At 38.2% G+C, this 19,669-nt stretch overlaps 1 protein-coding gene across 5 annotated transcripts in view; it reads left to right on the top strand.

Annotated features, from left to right (window-relative positions):
* The window catches only part of CDKAL1 (CDK5 regulatory subunit associated protein 1 like 1), a 411,323-nt gene that overhangs the window by 383,942 nt on the left and 7,712 nt on the right, over window positions 1–19,669 (top strand). For all 5 annotated transcript variants that reach the window (XM_048308004.1, XM_048307996.1, XM_048308011.1 and 2 more), the window contains 2 exons: window positions 102–185; window positions 4,200–4,364. In XM_048308004.1, coding sequence (XP_048163961.1) covers window positions 102–185; window positions 4,200–4,364 — 249 coding nt within the window. The remainder of the gene's footprint in view (window positions 1–101; window positions 186–4,199; window positions 4,365–19,669) is intronic.

Below are 19,669 nucleotides of genomic sequence, written 5' to 3'. Positions count from 1 at the left end.
ATTTTTTTCTGCTAAGGGCATTTGTTTGTAGCTGCAGTTCTCTTCTCAGTATAATTCATTGGTTTTGCTTTCTGAGTCGTCTCTTGTCTTCTGTTTTCCAGGTTGGTGAGAGGCAGAGAGTTCTGGTAACAGAAGAATCCTTTGACTCCAATTACTATGTTGCTCACAATCCTTTCTATGAGCAGGTACAGTTAAATAAACCAAACAACATCTTTTGTTTTATCTTTGCTTTCTGATAATCTCAGCAACACAGTGTGTCAGGATGAAAAAAAAAAACTAGTAAAGAAATAAGAAGCATTTTTCAGGAAACATGTGACCATCAAGACTTTTTTATGAGATATTTTGTTTCTGTGTTGTAAATATAATTTACCTGAAAATATGTTAAGAAATATACGGTGGATGTTTGACTATACAGCGTGGTTTAAGAAGCTGTTAATTATTGGAGTAATTTTAATTTCTGTGTCCTCAAAGCATTGATTTCTGAATAGTTCAGTCATGAAAATTTGCATACATCTTTCTGAAAAGTGTTTCAGGCAATGCAATTTGCAAAAAAAAAAAAAAAATTCTAACAATAGAAGGGTCAGAAACTTTTTTAGATTAACACTTCAGTGTGATATGTTGTATTTCATAGAATCATACAATGTTTTGGACTGGAAGGGACCCTGCTGGCCACCCCTCTTTGGGTGCAGCCCAGGACATGTTTGGCTTTCTGGGCTCTAAATGCACATTGCTGACTCACGTCCAGCCTCATCCACCAGCACCCCCAAGTCCTTCTCAGCAGGAAAATGCTCACTCTTCGTGAGTTCTTCTCCCAGTCTGTACTTATGTCTGGGATTGCCCCAACCCAGCTGCAGCACCTTGCACTTGGACTTGTTTGAACTTCATTATGTTCTTGTGGGCTCACTTCTCAGGCTTGTGTAGGTCCCCCTGAATGGCATCCATTCCTTCTAGTTTTTGTCATTTCCTTCTCTGTACTTTCTGTAGATAAATTCTTGCCACACAAAAACATCTTTGAGCTAGGAAGGAAGTACAACATCTATTTCACAAAATTGTTATTTTTGCTCAAAAGCCAATGATTTGCTTAAAACCAATAAAATTGGCTTTCCTGAATCATCATGCTTTTATTCTCCATTTTCTTGCACTAAGCTGTCTACAGTTTGCTTTTGTTGCCATTAGGTATTCAGCTTGCTGAACCTGGAGAGACTATTAAGGATGGCTATGCTTTCTTCTGGTTTTGGGTTATGTTACAGCATTTATTTATTTTTTTTTTCCCTTAGTAGTAAGTAACATTGCTATTCTTGAAATATCTGTTTCTGTTAGATATCTGGGTCATTAATTTTTTTTTCTCACTTTCTCCTTTTTTTTTTGATGAATCTCTTTTTTCGTTACATATCCAACTTCTGTCTAAGTCTTATGTATCGCTGCTCCTTGATTTTGTAGCTTATCAGTCCGAGTTGAGGAACATGGTCTTCCACATGGAGATTAAAAAGAAATTTCTTAGGCTTTTTTGTTCAATGCTTGTTTTATGGAAGCTTTATTAAAAGAAAAGTAATATGTACAGGAAAAAAAGTGTTGATGTTTTGTGGTGTGTTTTTACAGCACCTAATACAGCTCATGAGTGGGACTGGTAAAGAATTAATGAAATACAAATGGTCACGTAGGGAATCATTTTAAATTCTGTTTGGGAAGAAATGCTTTCCATTATGAAAATGGAAATCTTTTCCCTAAAATCTTATGTGTGGCATGTTTCACAAGGATAGTATCCTACTGCTCACCCAGGTAAGCACAAGAATCAGTGCTAGTAACTAAGATTAATAGCAGTAAATTCAATCACAGTAAATTGAAAACCACTCTAAAGTCTAAATATCATATTATATATTACTGGAAGTTGAAGCTCAGAGTCCTGGTATAGTGTTCTGTTAACTCAAATAGTTATCAAATGTGTTCTGTCTTCACTGAGGTCATCTGAAGGATTTGCTACTAGACCCACGTCAATAGAGCTTCAGTGGCTGACTTTGGTGGAGCTGCAGCTGACATTTGTGGAGGCTTAGGTGATATAGTTTACATTGAACAGAGTAGTCTAAAGTGACCAGAGTGCTTTGCCAGGTCAACAGCCAAGCTGAAAGTTTCTGCTGGTATAGCTTAGTTTCTTAGAAATACGGTTAAGGATTTTTTTTCTGAACAAATACTTAATATCAAAAAAATATCTGAGTGTATGCCAAGCCTGGATGCTTGGTTGTTTACGGTTCCTCACAGTTATTTTAAGTAACCTCTTTCTTTTTCTGAAGTTGGGTTTATATTTGGTTACTGCCCTTTTGCATGAGGAGATAGAAGATTTACAGAGGTCATGAGCCCAGTGATATACTCAGCTCCCTAATTTCCCTTTGATTTAAATTTGCCCAAGATGAATTACATGGGAATAACTGTGATCCAGTGACATTGTAACACACTCTCAGCATTAGGATCCTGGTTTTGTGTTAGTCTCAGCTTGCCTGTCTCTGAAAGGCAAAGATGTCTGCTTTTCTTGGAAGATGCTTAGGAAGCTCAGCAGAATCCTGGGATCTGGAAACACAGTCATGAACACCTTGAGCTTTCAGGGAAGAAGGGAAAGCACTGGTGGGGATTTCCTCCAAGGGGGACGGTCAACAGTTGTGATAGGTGAAAATGAAGAGGCAGTGTTTGGCAACAAAAGGCCCTCCAAATGTGGGTGGCACAGATTTTTTCTCTGAAAATCCTCTGCACATGTAGTCTTGAAAATTAAGCCATTTTAAGGCATTTCAATTTCAGCATCAAAGAATCAAGATATAAAGATGCAATCATTGTCTTTGAAAAGCTCTACTCAGCCCTGGTGAGGCTGTGTCCAGTTCTGAGCTCCTCAGTACAAGAGATACATGGAGCTTCTGGAGCAGGTCCAGTGCAGGGCAACAAAGATGTTCAAGGGACTGGAGTATCTCTCTTTCAAGGACAGGCCGAGGGAGCTGGGCCTGTTCAGCCTGGAGAAGAGATGACTGAGAGGGGACCTCACCAATGTCCATAAGCATCTGAAGGGAAGGTGTCAGGAGGCTTTTTCCAGGCTCTTCTTGGTGGTGCTGAGCAGTAGGACAAGAGGCAACGGGCAGAAACTGATGCACAGGAAGTTCCACCTGAACATGAGGAAGAACTTTACTGTGTGGGTGACCACACACTGGGACAGATTACCCAGAGAGGGTGTGGAGTCTCCCTCTCTGGAGAAATTCCAGAACTGGATGCAGTCCTGTGCCATGTACTCTACGATGACCCTGCTCAAACAGGGAGATTAGACCAGATGACCCCTCTGAGGTCCCTTCCAACCTGACCCATCCTGTGATTCTGCTTCAAGTAAATGTGATTAAATAAGTCCCTGTGATTCAATTTTTTCGTTGTAAACAGTGTAAAAAATGTAATTTAATCAGGAAATTACACTACTTTTCTTTTTCAACTGCTTATCTATTTTAGAGCCGTTTTAACTCCATTTATTCTTCCAGCAAGAAGTGTTGCTCCTGTATGTAGGGCTCCTTCTTTTTAAAAATGCATGACCTAGGAACATGTCTGTTATGTGCTGTCTTTTTTCTGAAGTGGGACTGTCTGATATCATAGTTGTGCAAATTCAGGAAGGGGTGGCATTAGCTGCTGACCCAAGAAACACACTCGTCTATTTTTACAGGCATTCACTGTCAGTCATGCATCTCAGCTGTGAAGGATCTACACAATCAAAATAAAGGCTTGTGCAAAGAGAAACAAGGGTATAATTTCTGTCCTAAAGCCTTTACAGACTCAAAAACTTTTTTTTTTTTTTTTAAATGTCATGGGATGGACATGGAAATAGGAAGCTATGCAGCAGTCTGTTAGAACCGTGTAGTACAAATGCCCTTGGGAACTGTTCGGGTCTGGATTCAAAAGCTGCAACTCAGGCCCAACTTTATCATCAATCAAAAAACATGACTTAAGGAATCGGTTGGAGTCGAAAAGAGCTGAGCTAACACTGCAAAGCTCTTGAAGAATGCAAGCTGGAGATCTTACTAGTCAAGTGTGTCAGGGGCTGTAGTGTACACTGGTGACTAAAACGTTTAAGATTTAGGATTTTCTCTGATGTTTATCAAAAATCTGTTTTCTAAGTGGATACTAGAGACTCTAATGTTCCTTGTGGTATTTAGTAACAATGTCTTTATTTTATTTGAAAGGTTCTTGTGCCAAAGGATCCTCTGTTAATGGGTAAGATGGTAGAAGTGAATATTTATGAAGCTGGGAAACATTTTATGAAGGGGCAGCCAGTATCAGATGCCAGAGTTCACACTGCATCCATCACCAGACCGTTAGCAAAAGGAGAAGTTTCTGGTTTAACAGAGGTGAGTAAAAGACATTTTCTGCTTTACTACGCTGGTAAATCCACAGCTGTTCAAGCAAAATGATTCCATGCTATGTATCTGTTATTATTTTATAGTTCCCATTTATATATGCATGAAGCTTTAATCTTTTCTGACAGATTGAAATCTGAATTCAAAATATGTTTTTGCTGATGCCTGTAGCTTTACTTTGCTGACTATAAAGGCAATAATACACTTGTTTCTTGTTTCAAGATGCAATATGGAAAAAGAACTCACTAGAATTGGAAAGATTAAACACCAGTAATTATATAATTCAATGTAGGATGAATCAGTTTACTTTTCTTTACAAAGCTGTTTTTTAAAAAAATATGTATTGATTACATATCTGTTAAAACAGGTCTAAACACGATTCAGAAATCCCAAATTAATTGATGGGTAGAGATATGGAATACTTACAATATATTTTGGAAAAAGGTCAACATCTGATTTAGTCATGTAAAGAAAATGAAACTCTTAAAAAAGAGATCTGATTCTTATTTTACACCTCAGTAGATATGGCTGTTAGCCAAGTATTCTCATACATTTCATGGAGCTCTAGTTGTAAAAACTGATGGAGTGTGAAATGAAAATGTGTATCACATTTCTAAGCATCATTTCATGTCCTTTCTCCAGCACTGTTGTTAGGATCTCCAAAAAGTATGTAGCACATGGAAGAAGGATAATTGGCAGTTTATCAGCTGCATTACTGCTTTTACAGTAAATTGCTGACAAGTATTAAAGTATAGACATACCCTTGTTTATGTTCTAAGTAGTCACATTTAAAATACATCATCAAGGCATACCTGAGGTGACCAGTGTTAAGCTAAGCTCCCTGGTCTCTTGGATAAGCCTGGCTGTGGAAATGTAGAGCAGCAATAATGCACTCCCTGTAATGCACCTACTGTAATGTGTTCAGCAGATCATGACACTTAAGCACAAGCACATTACTAAGCTCTCCATTAATATTGTCTGTGTGTATGCGTATATTGGCCTGATAAGGGTCTGTAAGAGATAAAAAACAGCCAAAACCTTCAAATTGTCTGGTTGGACTGTGTAGCTATTTAAACACAGCTGATTTTTTCATCAGAACATTTTTTTTTAATAATCTTCTGGAACAGAACCAAGACTGTCATTAAACTGAGTATGTGCTGCCAGAAGCTTGTAGATGGGGACAAGCAAGCAGACTCTTGACTGAATTTTTTTCTGTTAAAAACGAGGGATAAAATTATTAAAATCAAGGATACTGATAATTTCCATAGGGACTCATTGAGATACATAGATCTGGTCCTGCCCTTTGGATAGGCATGAACAAGTACTTGGAATTCCCCTGTAAATGGCTGCAGCAGGCAAATGATAAGGCAAATTGCTTTTCCTGACTTTCATGGTTACCAGTGCTCCTTCAAGGGAGTATATTATTTATGATTGGTCCACTGGAAATGTTAGGAACTTCTGCTTAATGGAAAAAATAGAATCTCAGTATTTCAGTAAATGGAACATCCTTAGTACATAGAAGCTGCAGCTGAAAGCTTTTAATCACACTTGGCCAATGTATAATACATAGAACATGAACTGAAATTCTTAGTGGGAAGTTCATCCTGAAAAATCATACATATAAATAGCAACTCAGGAACTTTCTTTAGGTTTCCAGGAAAAAAAAGTCAGTTTACCACAAAAGTTAGCTTGGGTTTCTGGCTGACTGCAGGATGCAATTTGGGTTGCTCTGTTTGGTTGGACTGCTGGGAAGCACTTCCTGCTGCGTGTGCTCAAGACATGTAGTTCCAACTAAAGATGCTTTGAGCAAGATAAAAGGAACAACATATGAGGGTCATGTGAACCCTTTATAGCTTGTTACATGCGTGGATGGCAGGTTGGGGAAAGATGAAGGAGGCAACTCCGAACGGATGAATTCAGATACTCCCTCAAAAGTAGCAAAATATCTTGGATCTTTAATAAGATCCCAAGTGTCTCTGCTAGGTTTTCTGCAGCTTGCAGAAAAAGATAAACTAAAATCTTGGATAAATTTTCCACTGTGCACACAAATGAGCAAGAATTAAGGTCTGCTTACAGTTAACAGTATTTTCATTAACTTGGATAGGACACAGTGTTTCAAAAAACGTATTCAAAAAAGGTGTTTCAAAATCCATCACAGCTGTACTTCTGTCTAACGAGGAATGCTCACAGAAAGAGTGAAAGCTTTTGAAACTAGTTTTTAAGGAAATTAATCATTTGAGAGTACCATCATCTGAGGATGTCAAAGCAAGTCATAAACTCATCCTAAGCAAGAAGATACTTCTTTAGATGCTGCAAGAAGTACTCCAAAGGATCAGAGCTTATCTGCAGATGTGTGCTCTCTTTCTCATCTGACACATAATCCTGAATAATTTTTTCTGACAAATTCAGAGGGAGCACCACAAGCAACATGTGACATGTGTGTCTGAAGGAACAGTTGTAGGCCTTTTTTTACCATTTCGGCTGTATGACTCTGGCAGCAAATTGGTCCAAAGAAATAAAAGAAGTAGGTTGCCAACTGGAGTCAACAGATTTGACTGAAAAAGAGGGAATGCAAAATGCAAAAACACAAAGGACAATTTAGAGAGTCCATGAAATATTCACACATTGAATATCTGTGACAAGTAAGGAGGCAAATATGTACAGAATTAATTCAGAGTATTATTAGCATTTCATGCTTTTTCAGCGTATTAAGAACACAGCTAATATATATATATCCATTAATGTACTAATGATGTAGAATGTCTTACAGTTATTATATTCTTTAAGGAAAACACTGTAACCAAGTAGATGGGCTTAGAACAAGGTCTTGACATTCAGTAAGGTTAGGGTCTGTGGCAGAATTTGGGACAGGAAGGACAGAATAGTCTTGGAGTCAGCAGCTTGGGTTAAAAACTGTCAAAGCAATCAGATTTAGTGATTGTAGTGGACATACTAAGTAGTAAAATGCATTTTTTACTTCAGCATGAATTTTTTTATAAAAGCCACTCAAAAGAGAGTGCTGTCTCCAAGTTCCAAAATTTTACAGGGAGGCTATTTGGGAGGGGGCAAACACATTTGGAAATCTCAGTTGACTGAGATCTACTGTTAGACTGACTTGGGTTTAAAATGTGCAGTTGCTGATTTAGTAATAGAACCGTGTTTAGAAGACATACATTGCAGAGGATATACAGGTGAAAGTTGAAGTCAATGAAGCATGAACACACGTAAAGGCATTTTTTTATTTGGTTCTTGTAAATCTAGCATAGGATGTATGTGAACTGGACATTAAAAAGTAGTGGCAGTAACCTTAAAATGAACATTCAGACAAAACAAACTTGTCATGAGTTACTAACCGCAATTACAAAGATCAGTGAATAAGTATCTCAAAGCTTTGATCAAGATTTAGTTCTGTTAAGTTTCACAGGAACAAAAAGAAGATATAAATGCTGTAGATGTTACATCCTTTCATTGAGGCAGGCTTGGAGTTGACAAAGCATTAAGGGTGCACTTCAGCATTTTGAGATTCAGAAAAGCAATTTAGCATGTCTTCTATGTTCTTAAGCAGTCTGGTAAACTTGTCTTTGAGGACTTGGAGGTCGGTTTGCAATGCACATAGTGTTGAGTATATTATAGTTGGATAATATTTTTGAAAAGTCAGCAGTGTGTGTCAACAGTGTGAATGTAATCTAATTTTAAAAAGCATTTTATATTTGTATTCGTTTTATTTGGCCATATTTAGAGATCTTGACTGTTTCTCAGCAGCATAAAGTAAAATACCTAATAAATGTATCCTGTTTACAGACAAACGTTTGCCCAAAGCTAATAATTGAAAAAAAGTAAGAATCTGCAAGAATATGATCTCTTGTTAAAACCAGAAATAGAGTATGTTATGCTTCTGTACTCCAAAAATAATTCTGGTTGTTTACATATGTTCTGTGACTAGAGGAAAAAAGTAGTGCAAGATGAGAAATATATGAAGAAAAGACCAAAGAGCTGAGGGATAAAAATAAAGGGCTGGCTACCTGCCAGAGTTGCAACGCATTACCAGAATCGAAGTCCCATAAGTCTGAGGGCCTTTGGTGGGAAATTCTAATCAGATGGAAAATTAAGGCGAGAGAAAAAAAAATAATTTTAACAGGCTGTTTAATCCCCAGTCATGATTATTTTATGTTTACAGTTCATGTTTCTATAACGCATCCATGACTGACTTTCTTTTCAAACAAGTACAGGCACATCTTCCAGTTTTCTGTTTTCCATTGGTTTCTATGATGATATTCTCCATGTCTAACACTTCCCCTGTGAATGGCATCTGCTGGGAGCTGCCATTTGCACTATCTCTTTTTGTGAGTCCGGGATCTTGGTGCACATCTCTGTAGCTCCCAGGCCTTGGAAATACCCACAGTTGGCCTGTTAAGCTCATAGTTATTCAAGTCATTGGGACCTTTGGAGGAAATGAGGAATGAGACACTAGTTTTCAGTTAGCAACCAATTAATTGGTCATTCTGCTTGTTCCTGTTTTCTCGCCCATCCTCACTGCATTTTAACTGCCACTATAACCTGCAGTAGGTTATTGTGGCATTGTACTTCTGGATACTAATGAAGAAGCTTTATGTTCCTGGTCTTCCAGTTAGCCACCAGTATTTTCTAGTTACGTGAGCAAAAGATGACCTTTAAACATTACCCAGCCTTTTTTTCTGATGTTAAGAAACAGGAAAGATGCATATATCAAACACTTCTTTATAGCCTGCCAGAAAGAAAACTCAACAAAGCGTAGCTTAAAGGAAACTCTCTGATCTCAGGTAGAAAGGGCACTTCACTTGCAGGCAAAATAAAATGTAGAAGGGGGAAGAAAATGTCTTCTGCTGGAACAGAAATGAAAGAAATCATGTCAGAATTAAGATCTCTGTAGTGGAAACTTCCTTCAAGGACTTGGAAGGAAATGTGGAAGATGTGCGTTAATTAATAAGCACAGTTTTTACATGTGCTGGAGTTTCAAAGTAGTGGAAAATTTGGTTCCTGAACAGGAACTAGAGATTAGAGATTTAGGGCAAAAAAAGAATGAGGAAGCAAATTTTAGATCAAAAAATGGCATAGAGGTGTGAGTAGAGGAGTCTTTCATAAAATTTCTGTTCAGAAACAGAAACTGTAGAAAGTACGAGAAATGCTAATGAAGGATTGGGATTTCCAAAGAAGAAAGATAAACTAATATAGAGTATGCCTTTTACCTGTCTCAGAAAGGTACTTTGCAAAGAGATCTTTGTATCACAAAGTCCAAGAAAGGGCAATTTGAGAAACATGTGGTGAAGTTTCTATCAAAGAGAAACATACTGAAAAAAAAAAGGGCAACGTCTTCTATATAAAGTCATTTTCAAGTAATGCTTTCTGAAAATACAGTGCACTACTTGGTGCTCTTGCATTCTTAGGAACATACCTTTCGGTAGCTCAGTTGCACTCTCTCCCACTTTCTGACACCTTTTTTGTGACCAAGCTGAGTTGTCGCACCCGAAGGATGGAATGCCATCCAGAGGGACTTGGACAAGCTCAAGAATTGGGCCCATGGTGCAAGGTGCTGTACCTGGGTCAGGGCAATCCCTGGTATCAACACAGTGTGGGGATGAACAGATGGAGAGCAGCCCTGCTGAGAAGGACTTGGGGGTGCTGGTGGATGAGAGGCTGGACATGACCCAGCTATGGGCACTCACAGCCCAGAGAGCCAAATGTGTCCTGGGCTGCATCCAAAGCAGCATGGCCAGCAAAGTGGGGAGGGGATTCTGCCCCTCTGCTCTGGTGAGACCCCACCTGCAGTGCTGCATCCACGTCTGGGATCTCCAGCACAGAAAGGACATGGACCTGTTGGAGCAAGTCCAGAGCAGGCCACCAAGATTGGAGGGATGAAGCACCTCTCCTATGAGGAAAGGCTGGGACAATTGGGCTTGTTTAGCCTGCGAAGGAGGAAACTTTGGGGTGACCTGATTGTGGCCATCCAGTATCTGAAGGGAATCTGCAACAAAGATAGAGAGGGACTTTTTACATGAGCAGGTAGTGATAGGACAAGGGGGAATGCATTCAAACTAAAGGAGAGTAGGTTTAGATTAGATACTCAGAAAAAATTCTGTACTGTGAGGGAATGAGGCACTGGAACAGGTTGCCCAGAGAAGCTGTGGCTATCTCATCTCTAGAGGTGTTCAAGGCCAGGTTGTGTGGAGCTTTGAGCAACCTGGTCTAGTTGAAGGTGTCCCTGCCCATGGCAGGGGGGTTGGAAATAGATGATCTTTAAGGTCCCTTCCAACACAAACCATTTTATGATTCAATGATTCTCTGAAAGAACTGATTGTAGGGCAAGGTATACAAGTACCTAGTGCTTTTGTGTGTATTAATCTGTTTTATTTAATGTGTTACTTGTATTCCCTGCTAGTTGTAAATAGAGGTCATAAAAGATGGCATAAAATTCTTCTTAATTAATCTTTTTTTCTTATATTTTCTTCAGTTTTTTCATGAAGATCACTATAAAATTAATGCAGTAAGAGAAATATTTCCTTTTGAAGAGCAGAGCTCAGTGCCACCTATGGATGTTTTTAAAAAGGACCTTCGAAAGTCTCATTTTTTCCTGGAAAAGGAACAAAAATTTGCCATGTGCTGTTTCTTAGATGCTGATTTTCATGATCTACACATTATCTGCATGCTGTGTTGGCTTTATTTATTTGGGGATTTGAGTTGACTTGAATTTTTCTTCTGCTTGAAAGCCCATTTCTTGGCTTAAAATTTGAAACTTGGGGTCGATTCTTTCTTCTGGGCAGAGTAAATTTTTCTTGCTGGGCTTAGACAAGCACTTGAATCGTGTGTAGTGGTTGGGGAGCTTTAATCAATACTAATCTTTAGAAACATACTTAGCCCATATCTGTGACAAACACTTGAGATGTAGGTCAACCACCTTGGGTTGTGGGTATGGGCTAGGTGACCTCTTTGTTTCCAGCCTTATCTGCTGTAATTCTGTGAACATTTAATGTAGCCATTTGATGACTTGCAAACCAGAACAGTAGGCAGTGCAAGTGTGCTGATCCAACACATTTCTCTGCCCTGCTTAGAGGGCTAAAATACATAGAGGTGATTTAAGACAGCACGCCCAAGAGCCGAGCAATAAATGGAAATAGTAATGGCTGGGAGGATTCAACTCGAAGTCACTTTCTGGAGAATAAGAAAAGGTTAAACAGAAATGTTCTACCCCTTCTGCCTCCAGAAGTAAAACTCCAAGTGCTAAAATAGTTCCACCATTTTTGTGTATTATTTCTAGTACTTAACCTGCTGCTGCTGCGCTGCAAGATCAGTGAGTGGGTTCTGCTCTCTGTTGGCATACGGAAGTGTGTAGCCATGGTAATTTTAACTGCTTGACACTCCCTGTAATATTTAGGAGTTCCTTTTAAAATATTTCCATCAGATCTCTAACAAACAGACTCTTTGGGAAGCGTCAGATAGCATTTGTTTTTAGTAATCCTTTATTGTTTAATGTACCAATGCTTCAGTAAGTTTTAACTGGCTTTCAGGAGAAAAATATAGCTGCCACAACTTTTCTCAACTTTTATGTTATTTTGGAAGTCATCTACATCCAATCCGCAAAAATCATCCAATAGACTTTTAATACAAAGAGAGGTGAAAGATATTCAGCCCATGTGTACATTTTGTCTCTGCTTGTAGTATTTTGTCATCCCTTTTTATTAGTACTCCTTAGAGCACCAAAAAGCACACTTGAGTAGTATTTCTCTCTCTGTTCCTTCCCTGTCTCTCCTTTCCCTGCAAGCAAACACACAGAGGCACCAGATATTTATGTCTTGAGTGGATGTTATTTCTGTCTGTTCCTCATGTATTGAAGCTGTAATCAAAATAGTCTTTTACATGAATACTTGAAAGGGACAGCCCAAAAAAGGCACATGGAGCTCATGATACAGCTTTCCCCATCACCAAATGAAAGGTCAGTAGGAGGTTTGGATTTACACATACAAAGTTCTGGAACGTTGAACTTCCACCTCTTAGAAATGTATTTGTTGCCAAAACCATTGAGGTGAAATGATTCATTACCTTTGAGATTGTTTTGAAGGGCAATAAAAATTACAGTAATGAGATTAAGCTATTTTTTTAACTCAGAACTGTTTTAAAAGTGTATCTCATTTCAAAGAAATTACCAAACCATGTTAAAGGTAAACTGCCATGTTCTGTATCCTTTAATGCTATTACATGTTCAAATTTTTTATTAGATTCTGAGTAGATTAATGGATTTCTAATAGTCTAATAATCATCCTTTGTGTTCTTGCTTATTCCCTTTATGATAATGAGAATTGCTAAGGTACACAAAAATTTTGCAAGTAGCTTTTTTTTGTTGTTCTGACAAATCCACTGAAAAAGCGTTGAACTGATCTGGCAATATTAGGATTAATTGTGAGTTATAGTAGGATACCCAGATCCATTTTTAATCATAATTTCTCAGTCAGACTTTTATAATATTTGGACATAGTAATTTATGTTTGTGCTTTTAATATACTTGTTAGAGATTAATTAGAGATTAGAGTTTTTTTAAGTTTGTGGTGTCAAGGGTAATAAGGAAGAAGGGTAAGAACAAGGGGAAAAGGCTTTTCAGTAAGAGAAAGAAACAAATTTTGTAAGGTTTTGTCGCTACTAAATTATAGTTGGGGAGATGTCTGCATATAAAAATTCAAAGGCAAATTTGCAGGGGCTATGTCTTTGACTGAAATTAAATTGCAGTTGAGTAATAAGTTCTATTTGATGGCTACACTGGAGAAAAGGTATCTTAAAATATTCAAATACCATACTTCAGTGAAGTGAATGTGAAATTCACAGCCTTAAATTTAGTCCACCAAGGATATATTTCTAACTACACTAAAATATCCAGAGAACTTACTGTGACTGTTGAACACATTGGAATGATTGTATGCTCAAAGACAGTCCACAGGATGTTGTAGCATCTAAGCAAACTTAGAAACTGGTGCTTATTCAAAGGTTACATACAGTGACTTTGTGTTTGTGCAGGCTGTATTCCACATCAAGTTTAACATTTCCTTCAGATCCTTTTTCATGCCATTAGCAATTAAAGCGTGTTGTTGCAGTTTTACTGGACCAAAAAATAGAAATAAACCCTTGCCCTCCTACTACAATCTCTCCCACTAAGATATTTTTTAAAGGAGTTTTCTCAAACTACAGGGGGAATAATCACTGTAGAAGTTTGCATTCTCTCTAAGGAACTTGGCTCAGTGCCTATTAGTTTTCACAGGACCTGACTCTTAAACTGAGCTTTAGGATCAGTTCTTACTTTTAGCAAGTTCCAAAGCAAGCTGTTCCTGTGGGCTTTATCAAAGACCATTAAGTAAAAGAAACACAAAAATTACTGGTTACTGAAGTACTTCATTGAAGACAGCTTTACTTGTGGTTAGTGTACAGTACACCAATCTTGATAACCTTCCTCTGACTACTTCCCATTGTGTATTTAAATTACTTGAAGAGCTCCCCCACCTATAATTTGTTATTTCAGACCTCCGAACCCTCCTCAAAGATGCAGAAAGATTTTCTACTGATTTATTCTAATGCCAGCTATTCTAGCCAGAAATTACAACTGGATCTGTTGTAATTGTCTGATCCAGCGCTGGGATGAAGGAATTCTGGATTGAAAGATACAGTCAGGTTAGCATGAAAGGTTATGGTGGTGGTGTGGTAGGGGTAGTGTAGATAGCCCAAATCCCATACATGTTCCCACTAAGGTAAAATTGGTGCTGCATCTGTTCATAGAGTCCTTTAGGTGTTAAGCCTTTCTTTTTCATCACAACATATTCCAAAGCTTGTTCATAATTTTCACAGAGAGTTGACTCCAAGCGGATTCGCAGGTTGGCATCAGAAACAGATCATGTTTTGAGGTTCCAAAAGAGTCGGAGGGCTTCAAGCGCAGCTTTTCTGTGCTTGAAACTCAAGCCCATGGGATGTTAACGTTTCAGCATATTTACTTTCATTTCTTTTCCTCAAGTCAGGACCACAACTCAGATTTGGTGTAATAACAAAATCATGATCTAGGACATATTTCTTCAATCCTAGATATTTTAAAAAACTGGAATCATGATGATGGAAATATATGTACTGCAGTGGTGCTTCAGCTGTCAATTGCTAAGGTAACAAGCACTGGCATGAAGTCACTTTTAATTAGGATACAGTGGTGTAAGCTCAAAACCAAAGTTGAACTACACATTCATTAATGCCACCATGGTATGAAAGAAATAATATGGATTTTTCTTATTCCTTATTGTAGAAAAGGGCTGACAAATCATTTGTAAATTAAAAACAAACATTTAAAATTTTTTTATAAATATTTTTCTAAAAGAAATGTGCATTTTTAATTGTTCTTGGTGATGGCACTCACACAGAATAATTAAGGGCCCAAAGGCAGACCATTTTTGATTTAGATAGCTCATCAACCTATAAGAAAATAGTTAATCCCAAGCTTCTGGCTCCGTTTAAGTCAGCAAATACTATCATGAGTGTTGATGTCACTGTGCTATCAATGTCTTCTTTATGACAGTTTTTATTTTGCCTTTTTACCTGGTCTTAACAGTAGAAACCCTGTTTCATGAGACTTGGCCTGTAAAGAAGCCCTCTCCACACGTGTGAGCATAGGTGAGCATGTTGTCATTATTCCAGTGCAAAAATGGGCAGCCTGTGGTGTGGGACAACCTAAAGAGTTCACCTGGCTCATTTGGTGTTATCCAATGCCCTCTTTTCCAAAGGCTGCCAGGTCAGTGTCATGTAAGTGGGAGCATATGTGATGTGTGGAGCAGGAGAGCTCGTAGCTATTAATTACATGACGCATTTCTGTCTGGCCGGGTGATTGGCAAGGCATGGCAGTCTAGGCACTTGGTCAACCCATGTGACCTCTCAAAAAAGGTTTGACCACCCCAGTACTAAAGCCTGAGATGGATGTGTGATTGATAAATAGTGAAAGGAATGAAACCTGACTGGCTAGAGAGCCAGATGTCAAATGCAAAACAAAAAGAAAAAGCCCCATGGAAATTACTGTTATTTTTCTTCAGTCTCAGTATAATCAGGGGGTCCTTGACACAATATTATATGAGAAAATTATTCACTAAATGTCTTGGCTTTCAAATTGATGGATTCTTCTTCATACCTGTATATGTGTACTGTCACAGAATTTGAGCAAATGCTCCATTTTGAATTGGGGTGGCTTGGAAATGTTTGTGAAAGTACTTTTGGAGGAACAAAAATGTGTAGGCAGTACATTCAAGCTCTCTTTGTCAAAAAAAATCACATAGCTACAAAAACTACCTATGCATAATATCGACCAGATGGATTTCTGGTCCTGAGGAAAGGGTCCTGTTATCAGGACTAGAGGATTTTTTTTTAACTCTCATCCTTGTTTTGACATGACTTCACATGTGATTGTTAAGTCATTTCAGTCAGTGTGACTGTGATTTATCTTACCCGTATGGAAACTATTTTGCAATTCTCACATACAAAATCTCTGATAAATGCAGATAACGTAATTATCATACAAAAAGGACAGCTGTGAATATCCATTTCTGACACAGATATTTTTTTTAAAATACAAGAACTTTAATTTGATGAAATGATGGAAGCAGTGCTTAGAATGACAGGAATTCTTTTCCTCTTTCAGCTCATGTGTCTCTGTCCAAAGAAATGTTAGTTCATTATTTTTTCAGTGAGGAGTGCTTAAGATTCTGTAGCATAATCAGATTTTGTCACAGAACCACAGGGGAAAGCCAGATGTGCAGCTCTTAATAGCTGGAAAGGAATGAATTATACTTGGGGGAGTATCTTGTGTGATGAAAGAAAACTGTTGTAGTGCTGTTAAGCTTTAGTATGGAGACATGAAACATTTTAAAATCCAAACCCATCAATTTGTTAAAGACTAGATTAAGCCCCACAGTTATCGTCCTGTGGGCTTGCATTTTTCACCCCTATAGACAATTGGTATATGTTTGCCACTTTCAGGTCATCTTCTGTTTTATTTGTGTTCTTCTGAATTTTGTGTAACTTATTCTCCTGATTTGTGTAACTACCACATGTGATTTGGAGTTTCAGGGGTACAAGTTGGTCAGCAGGAAGATGGTATAAAACAGCTCCTTGAGGCTGTGGTTTGCCCTTTCCCTCAGCGGAGCACTGATTTCAACTTGGGTGAGGGGTTTTTACCAGCCTTTGCTGTTTTCCCACTGTTGAAGTAAGTGAGTAGGTTCAAAAGTTGCTAGGATAGGCAGAGATATTGAAATGGTTTGGAGGACTCCACTTAGCCAGGAGTCAATTGTTGTCAATACTTGTATCCACCTACAGACAAAAGTAATAGCAAAACATGAAAGAAAGCTGTATTAAAATATTATGGGCTGTATTCTCACAGTAGCCTTTTCTAAATAGAGAAAAGTTTAACACTCCTCATTTCTGTGTAAATGCCAACTGTACTGTATTTCAGCTTTTTATTAGGTACTTGTGCAGTATTTTCACACACATCCATGCACAAATTGTTTTCCCCTGTGCACAGAGCTGAGACTATTCCTTTAGTATCAGAATCTTTTAGGTTGGAAATGACCTTACAGATCATCAATCACTAATCCAGCACTGCCAAGCCACTAAACCATGGCCCCAAGTACCACATCCACACATCTTCTAAATACCTGCTGGGACAGTGACTCAGCCACTTCCCTGGGCAGCCTGTTCCAATGCTTGAGAACTTTTTGGGTAAAGAAATTTCTCCTAGCATCCAATGTGATAAGCTTTTGTTAGATATTTTTCCTCTTCATTGTTTGTCATGTAATAATAGTGTCATTACATGCCTTTTAAACCTCGCTTTCAAGGAAGTTACTTACTTCTTTCTAACCTTTACTGTGACCCCCATAACTAAATTTCTGAGTGCTTCAGAAACAGTTGTAAGTTTATGTTTGCATTATCCTCCTGAAATGCAGCTTTTGTCTTCCCATTTCACAGATAAAGATGAGGCAGATATTCGAAGTGTCTGCTAGAAGGTTAGCCTGGAGAAAAATTTTGATGGTGGCCAGTTAAAGATGCTTGGAACTAGATACTTAAAAAATTATTAAAATTTTGTAGCATATATTCAAGCAAGTTGCAGTAGTGACTTTTCAGCATTTAAGACAACTCCAGGGGACGAAATAGCAAAGAAAAAGAGGAAATTAGTATTTGTTACTTCATGGTTAATTCCAGAGAAACTGCATTTCTCCTCATGAGCTAATCCTAGGAATTATCAGATACAACCTGATAGAGCACACCGTGTAACACCCGTGTGGGAGAGGACTGAGGTCCAGTGGGTACAAATGGTCAGTATTTCAGCATGACTGGGTGCAAGTCCCTGCTCAGGCACTGTATAACTGCAGAAGTTTGGTCAGACCACCCTCTGAATGATACGAAGTCTCTCCTGAGGGTAGATATTCGTTCCAGCCTGCAGATTGGATACTTACTGCTCTTTGATGTCTTAGACAGAGCGCCAAGGTGCTATCATGATTATCTAGCATAAAATACTCTGCAAGCCAAGAAAGGTTTTTCTCATGTAATCTTTCTTGTGGGGAAGGGCTGACGAATCATTTGTAGTGACTGGGGATAGAGATTGTGTTAGATCAGTTAGGCTTGCTAATCACAGAAAGTAACCATTGTTTGATGTTTCCATGAGAGAGCCCTCCATTAACTGCAGCTGAACTTGTCTGAGTGTGAAATTAAAAAGGAGACCCAGATTTCCAGACACTCCTTCAGGTGCTCAAAAGTATGCTAACTGGCACTGTGGGAGACCTCCTAAAACAACTAAGGATACTTAAAGGAAAGAGGCCATGACGATGTGAAAAGAAAACCTTTGTATTATCACTGAACCCACAAAGTTGGTCAAGATCAGTCACACTGTGTTAACTGTTAAATTTTAGGCTTACATGAAATGCTTCTTTTTGCCAGGGTCTGGTTCCAGCTGTGCTTGGTGAACATCTGCAGTCCGAAGAACCATAGGTGTTTAATCCTAGGCAGAAAAGTCTGTGAAAATAAATGCAAGAGAAATTGTCGGGAGACTGCGTATTAAGGCATTGCCTAGCTTTAAGAAAACGGTTTTAAAACTTAAACTTTACAGACATAAAAGGTTTTACAGGCTATGTTGGCTTCTGGTGGCATCTGGAATCTGAGGCAGGAATTGTAGAGACCTAATTGCTGACTTGCATTGTGGCCCTGGAGACACTTCAATCTTTTTTATTTTTCTCCTCTCCCTGTAAAACAAGGGAGGCGTATAGATCCCACAGATACCTACAGGTATGAAATTTGAGACTCTGGAAGCTAGTATAATTGCAAAGTATTTAAAATGCTCTTTTTTAACCATGTTTGTTGTCCACGACATTGAAGTTTAAGAAGGGCTATATCCTTTGTCTCTGAGGTTGTTGTATTATATAAGTCTCTGTGGAACATTCCATTTTAATGCTTGGTTCTGTAGGAATAAATGAAAACACCATAAATTCAGGATTATGACATATTCTAGGATTAAGGGGAAGGCTTTAGCCAAGAATATGTACATATATCAGTTTATTCTACTTTGCTCCATGTGAAAGATCTTTGAAATCTTTCCTGCTTTTGAGAGGCAATGTCCCTTGAGTAAAAGCAGTATTACTCATTTCACTGTTGATATGTGAATATCATTCAGTTATATTGGTGGTTCTTGTGACATGAATATAGATTTTCAGATCTAGCTGTTCATTTTACTGGGGTACCCTTTCTGATGGAAACCTTTTGTGTCTTTGCCTGTAGCTGCCATTGACCTCCCCATAATTGTCATTGTTGTTTCAAGATTTAAAAGGGAAGCAAAAAGGTGATTGTCTCTGAAAGCTTGTGCTGTAAAAAAAGTATATAATATTTCATTTAATATTCTCATTTGTAGAGCAGTCTTAGAACATTTACATGCTGTCGTTCTTTCATCATCCAACAAAATAAACTGGGAAAATTGTTGTATTATAAACACAACCTTAAAATCTTCATTTAAAAAAACACCCCAAAAAAAACCCAATAAAAAAATTGCAGTGGTCCTTTAAAGAAGGAGCAAGCTGGAATCCTGTGGAATGATATCTAGTAAGACAGGTCGTGGTATGCACACTGGAAAATGATATCTAGTGTTACTACAAATTAATGTACATCCTGTAATTCACTGTAATGTATTTTCAAAGCCATGAAGCCTGTGCTGGTGAGCTCTAGGAAACAGATTTGTCTGTTAGCCAGCTAATTACCAGATAAGTGCCCAG

Source organism: Corvus hawaiiensis, chromosome 1 (genome assembly GCF_020740725.1).
Source record: "Corvus hawaiiensis isolate bCorHaw1 chromosome 1, bCorHaw1.pri.cur, whole genome shotgun sequence".
NCBI classification, from domain to species: domain Eukaryota; kingdom Metazoa; phylum Chordata; class Aves; order Passeriformes; family Corvidae; genus Corvus; species Corvus hawaiiensis.
Note: the sequence above shows the minus strand (reverse complement) of the source record. Positions and strands in the feature narration are given on the sequence as shown.